The 6928-nt window shown below is 46.6% G+C and overlaps 1 protein-coding gene across 1 annotated transcript; it reads left to right on the top strand.

The window, feature by feature from the left end:
• The first annotated feature begins 1394 nt into the window (after positions 1–1394).
• On the top strand, positions 1395–2596 carry LOC136458426 (transcription factor WRKY5-like). The gene is made up of 2 exons (XM_066458362.1): positions 1395–1482; positions 1600–2596. The coding sequence occupies exons 1-2, from the start codon at positions 1429–1431 to the stop codon at positions 2551–2553; spliced, it is 1008 nt and encodes a 335-aa protein (XP_066314459.1). The 5' UTR covers positions 1395–1428; the 3' UTR covers positions 2554–2596.
• The last annotated feature ends 4332 nt before the right edge of the window (positions 2597–6928 follow it).

Here is a 6928-nt window from a genome sequence, read left to right as displayed (position 1 = left end):
TGGAAAGTTTTCATGGGAAAAGAGGGAAGACGGCAGCGCAGCTTTTTAACTAATGCTCTAATGCATGCTCCTACGTTATCCTTTCCTGTTCGTCAGCGCTTACTAGTTACACCTGTGAGGGGGAAAAAAAACTTGACGACTGAGATGAACTTTTCATGTCGGGACAAAGTCAAAATCAGAGGTGAAAACCCCTGGATTCCTAGTACGGTCAGGGTTAAAGTCCTTCATCGTGACGTAAAACATTTTTGCGACGTAGACGGCACTGCTTTTATTTAATTTGTTTTCTCTTACCGAAGAGATGAAGAGCATATATATCGGTGGAAATTGCGGACGAATAGATATCCTACCTAGTAGCTAGGAATATAGGAGCACAGCAAGTGTGGCGCCGCCGACCAGGGTTCTAAACCTTGTGCAGTTCGACGGCGGGACAATATCATTTAGGGCCCTTCGAAACTTAGGATATCCAAAACACAGCAATAAAAAAAATGTATAATTAAAGTTATTACATGTTACTAACAAATCCTATAGGAACTGAAAACCCCAGGAAATTCTTTAATAGAGCATTTGGATACAACAGAGAACAGAGAAATTAGAAGAGAGATAGACACAAAGGAAAGTTTTTAAGATCTTAAACCTTATGTTAGATTTCCTCCAAAATTCCTATAAATTGAGCTATTCTATGGAAATTCCTTGCAAAGGGAAACTTAGAAAAAAATTCTTACAGATTTAGCATCCTACAGAATTTCTCTATGAATCCTTTGTTCCAAATAAGGGGTTTATTGTACCCAGATTTGATCAACTACCTAACCCAAAAACAGACCACGATTTTAAAACACTCTTGATGACACGGAGAAATTCTTCGTGTTACCCCAACCGCAAATAATATAATACACTTGGTAAGATGAATTATTTATGACCTTGTTCCATTTATTAATTTGAATGTCATGCGAAGAATTTGAATTTCTTGCCAAGTTGCTGCCGGATAAGGACCGAGTTGACGAAGACCACATGCAGGCGCGTGCGCGAGGACGAATCACCAAGGCATCCCACCAAGCGTGCCGCGGACAGAAAGGAGAAAGCGTCAAACTTCGATGACCAAAGCAGTCACGTCTCCAACGCCGAGATTAACGAACTAATCAATCGCTTAATAATAGTAATAATTATACTAATGACGTTCGTTACCTTGCCGTGTTTTTGCACTTGTTCATCTTCCCTTTTTTTTAACCCAGCAGCAGCGTGTGTAGCTTGCTTGTAGTAGTTAGGTCAGCTTTTGACATTTTCAGGCACTCTGGTACTCCTATATAGACACGGTTTTGTCTGTCTGTCTGTCTATATATAGACAGACAAGAGAGCCTGCAGGTTGCATATGCAGAAAAGAGCAAAGCTACTACACAAGAGAAGATAGAAAGTGCTAACAAGTAGGTATTCATGGAGCTCAAGACTTTAGTTTTCAAGGAGCTGATGAGAGGCGCAACTGAGAAGGTACGTAAAACTGCCATATCATTTTTTTTCTCATTTCTCTCTGCAACTCCACGTATTTTGCTTTAATTGCTCATGTTATGTTACTGAAAATTATATCTTACATATATGTCCACACAGATCAACTTGGGCGACGAGCCGGCCGGGCCATTTCTGTCACTTAGCCTCGGACCGGCGAACGCGATTGGCGCAAGTCTCCTCAAGAGAGGAAGGGAGGCGATCAATGCATCGCAGGCGCGACCGCACGCCAGCAACGCCGACGACGACGGGATCGGTTTGGCCCTCGGGTTGCGCTGCGACAGCGACGGCGGCGGCGAGCCGGTCCGCGCCGTCGGCTCTACTGGCACCAAGCGGCAGAGGGTGGTAATAGTAAGCGACGACGACAGAGGCGTCGGCGAGAGAGGAAGCAAGAAGCAGGCGCTGCTGCCGGTGGCGCCGCAGCCGCAGCAGAGGCCGGACCGCGTCACCTTCAGGGCGCGGTGCAGCGCGGCCACGGTGAACGACGGGTGCCAGTGGCGGAAGTACGGCCAGAAGGTGGCCAAGGGCAACCCGTGCCCGCGCGCCTACTACCGCTGCACGGGCGCGCCCGACTGCCCCGTCAGGAAGAAGGTCCAGCGCTGCGCGCGCGACACGGCCGTGCTCGTCACCACCTACGACGGCGTCCACAACCACCCGCTCTCGCCCTACGCCGCCGCCATGGCGTCCGCCATGCTCGCCTCGTCGTCCGCCGCCTCGTCGTCTTCATCGTCACGGGACTCGGCGGCAGGCACTGCTGCTACCGCCGCCGCTCGCCACGCCAGCTGCGACGACGCGCCACGGCTGGCCTTCCCCATCTCCGTGCTGCCACCGGCGCCGCAACGCTATTCGTTCAGCCGCGACGTGGCCATAGCCGGCCCGCCGCTGACTGCTGCGTCGAGTCATGGCAACGTCGTCCCGATGGCTAACATCATGGAGAAGGCGGTGGCGGACCCCAACTTCCGCGCGGCGGTGATGGCCGCCGTCGCCAGCTACGTCGGCGAGCAGTGCGGGGGAAGAAATATCGACGACATCTTCACCTTGCCACCTCCCTGCTAACCGATGCATGGGCTCACAAAATACTACGTACTGCGCGAGGATAGGGAAAAAATTTGACTTGTACATTCATCCCATTCGATTTAATTTGTTCTTTGATTACCAGTAACCTACTTCAGGTTGTAACACCATTATTTTCATTCACAGTTCTGAATTTGTCTTGTAATTAATACAGTAACAATTCTTTTTCCTATGGAAATTGGTTCATGTTGATGCGATATGAATTAGATATAGCATGATAGTAGTACAGTAGAAGCCTTAATCTCTTTTGGCATTAATTTACGTGGTACTAATAAATTGGTCATCTACCTCCATCGGTGAATTCTGTTTTAGATTCATAAAACTACAGGCATACCCACGCGTTGCCGCGGAAATTGCTAATGATTTGAAATAAAATTATTTATACAAAGAGATAAACAATAAATAATTATGCATGTTAAAGAATGATGTGTCTTACTGACATGTAGATCATAATTGCAAATGCTAGTTGGCCATAAATGCATCCGATAGTAAATACATCCGATAGTAGACTGATGAGGTGGATAGCTTGTATATTGAGAAAAATAGCTAGTGTGGTTTAGCTTCATAAGAGTATATAGATTGCTTAGGTTCTTCCATGGTGGAATTAACTCTATGACTCAACATAGAAACTTTCATTTATGACTGATTTTTTTTTCTAACGTTAGATGGTGTGCTATTTGACAGCAAGACACATCTTAGTCTCTAGGAAGTGCTCATACAGATAGAATAAATGTGCATGTGTGTACATGAGTATTTGCGTTGTTTCTCATTCATGGGTATTTCCGAATTCTTCTCCTTGGACTGTTCCATTTGTGCTGAAGGCAAGCTCCTCCTTAATTATTATTGGGACGACAAGATCATCAGTAAGATTTTTGGTTTGGTTTGGGTTGTAGTGTAGGAGTGGATTTTTCAATAGGAGCATGAGGCCTAGAGAAAAGGAAAAAAATTCACTGCATCACGTCTGTAGTCCGGATCGGCTGCATACGGAGTCCCAGTGTCGGATATCTATACTATGACAGAACCGTTCGAAATAACATATTTACAGAGGTGTTCGTCTTCCACCAGACACTAAGCACCCTAAAAGTAAGCTATAACGAACGGTATCCGTCAGGCTCACCCCGAGAGAGAACCCGAAAGATCCACATTTTTCCCCAAGGATCCAATAATGACAACGAGTTATAATACTTAATACATTTCATACATCAAGAGTTCTTAAAAATTTATTATTACATTGCCAAATGTCAGAGTGCGAAATATTAAACAGCGGAATAAAAATAAACATCTAGCGATAAAGAACGATGACCCATCTGTGCCCACCAGAAGAATCCTTCACACAATTGTACTCCTTAAGTATTAACTGCAACAGGGGTAAATAAACCCTGAATACACAATGTACTCGCAAGACTTATCCGACTAATGGGAATAGTTTCCCGACTCCAAGGGATATGCAAAGCTTTATGGTTTGATGGTTTATTTTATTTTATTTTTTTTGCAGAAAGCAATACTAATAGTGAGTCCTTATTTATGTTTTTATTTACAGCCGTATTAATTCATTAACTAGTCATTTTATGTAAGCGTCTATTCTACTTTTAAGCAAGGGTTGAGCAATCAGTTTCATTTCATCATCTTTCAGCTTTCAGTTCTTACTACGATGTTAAACCATAGACAAGCTGTACCGGATCGTCCAGCGATTCGCGAATCAATGCCCCTAGCTAGGTACTCCGAAAACACACGCCCCGCTTGTACCCCAGGTACAAGCAGGACCAACCCATCACCCTCCTGTCCTAGGGTCCAGGTCCCCATCCAAACTTGGAATCCAAGCCCCCGCTCCTAAGTCCCGGACTTAGTGCGGTGCAAGGACCTCCACCATCCCCGCCTCCAATCAGTCGGTCCGGAAAGAGCCAGAACCCACGACAAGAGAGCAACAAGTCTTTCCAACGCCCATACCCAAGTATGTGCTCGGGATAATAAATCTGTGACTTGCCTAGAGCCTTATGCAATAGCCAGTTCTTAACCGACACAGATAGGGAAAAAGTGTGACCAAGCTATGCCCTATTGGCCGCAAGACACAACATCTTACACCCACCAATACCCAAACCATATCCCTGTCCGGTCACTATTTTTTCTTTACACCATTTTATCATGAGTGATCATAATTGTCACCTATTGCAAGTAACAACAAGTTACTCGCGCTACTGGAATCCTGAGCATAGCAGCTACTCGATCTGTACTAGTAGGACTCATAGGTAGATGTATTTATGCATGTAGTTTCTATAAAATACCTAAAACGTAAATGCACATCATATATATATTTAGTGATCAGTAAAAATATGGGTTATGCACCCGGGCTTGCCTTAGGCAGGCGGTGGGTCAGCAAAATCAGCACCAAAAGGCTCCGGGGCTCCTTCCTGCACAAGGATCTCCTCTTCGTACTCCTCAATGACCTCTTCGTAATCTTGTTCATCCACGAGCGCGAACTCTACCAACTTGTGATCTACATGCATGAAATGATGATGCAACACTTAGTAATACGGCAACAACAACTCTTAAAATGAAAATACATCTATCAAGTTACTAAGCTAGTCCTACCGACTAAGGTGCTAAATTACCTATTGTTACCACTAACAAGTATGAAGCATATTATCATAGCAACTAAGGGTATTCTTACTCTTAATACCGATTTACTCTATATATAATAAAACAAGGGTTCTAGCTAGTCTATTTATCAACCTACTCTAGTGCTACAAAATTTATAGTGAGTACATAATAACCTAATGAACCTACTGTAAAAACTTCATGACTAAATCTATCATCCATTTGCCACAATAATTCCTACAAATATTAATCTACATAATATTAAACTCTCTAATTGGAATTTATGAACCTATAAGTACCATAGCTAACTGCAAACTAATTAAACCAATAGATAGATAGCATTTTTGTAAACCTAACAAATTTTGTTTCACTATTTTTGGACATCTACAAGATTTACTACAATTTATCAAAGTTCAGCTCAAAACTAAATTGAATAAGCATTTATTAATTCCTTGGAAAATAGAAAACCAAATTTCAAACTGTGGCCCACTCCTCGCACGCGCGGCCCACGTCCGCGCGACGTGCACGTGCTCGCACGCCACCATCACGGCCCACGCGGGGGCGCGGCCCAGCCGAGCGACGCCAGCCCACGACGGGAAGGCCCGCGCGCGACGACCGTTTTGCGAAAATGCCCCTGACCTACCGACAAATCACCCTGAGACCCATGACAATATTTCTACAGACAGTTACTTCACAGATAAGCCCTCGGAATAATCCATCTTCGCAACGACGACACCCTCGGCACCCGCGCACACACCGGCGCTGGCACTGGGCGATTACGCTGGCCAGACCGACCCTTCCCCGCCCCCAACTATGAGCCTATGCTCACCTAAGCATAAACCCAAAGTGATGGGCAGTGACGTGGTGACGAAGATGCTGTTCCGAGCTCCCTCCACGACGACGGACTCCTCCCTGTGACAGCGGGCATGTTCCCATGAGCCACGGCTCAGACAACGTGAATGAGCTCAAGGCTGCGCAACAATGACTCAACCTAAACCTACCAGATGTGGTGGCTTGATCAGAGACTGACCGAGCGAGTCTGGCCACGTGCGCACGGCAAGCCTCACGACGGCGGCGGTGGTGCGACTACGTCGGCATCGCTGAGCAGGCAGTAGCAGGGCAAAATGGGGTACGCATGAGATAGAGTGGAGCAGGGTGAAGGTACAGTGCCAACGAATTGGACGGAGGTGGACGGGGCTAGGGGAATTTGACGGGTGCTGCCGTGGAGTCTTAAAGTGGCCGACGGCGAAGGAACTTCAAATTGGGGCTTGACACCAGCTAGCAGCAACAGTGGAAGTGTTCGGCACATAGCTAGGTTCTTACCCAATCCTCAGACACACGCAATTGCATGGATTCAACCAGCACTGTGAGCTGGCCTTGGCGTGGCCCAGTGACTCCGACGTGATCCCATTAATGGCAGAGGTGACCGGGAGCGTAGAGCGATGCTTGCCATGCAACGCAATGGACAAGGCACACACAGGGATGACACACGTGCTCATACAATTTGGCATGGCTTGATAGGCGCGGCACATTGACTTGCAAGCAGATGGTGACATAGCCACATACCGGTGCAGTGTCTCAGGCGAACGCGACGCGAGCAGTGCAGCATACGCGGGCGATGCAGACTCACGGCCGTGACACACAGCAGCTCGTTGACATGACACAATGCAGCACAGGCATGACATTGCGAAATAGGTGATAGTGGCATGGTGATGGGACGACGGCTCAGTGACATAGGCAGACGCAACGCCGGCGGCGAGAG

Source organism: Miscanthus floridulus, chromosome 6 (genome assembly GCF_019320115.1).
Source record: "Miscanthus floridulus cultivar M001 chromosome 6, ASM1932011v1, whole genome shotgun sequence".
NCBI classification, from domain to species: Eukaryota; Viridiplantae; Streptophyta; class Magnoliopsida; order Poales; family Poaceae; genus Miscanthus; species Miscanthus floridulus.
Note: the sequence above shows the minus strand (reverse complement) of the source record. Positions and strands in the feature narration are given on the sequence as shown.

Bases quoted from the DNA above. Each gene is read 5' to 3' on its own strand.
- LOC136458426 (XM_066458362.1), top strand. From the start codon at position 1,429: ATGGAGCTCAAGACTTTAGTTTTCAAGGAGCTGATGAGAGGCGCAACT. The intron at 1,483-1,599 runs GTACGTAAAACT...ATGTCCACACAG, and splicing joins TGAGAGGCGCAACTGAGAAG to ATCAACTTGGGCGACGAGCC.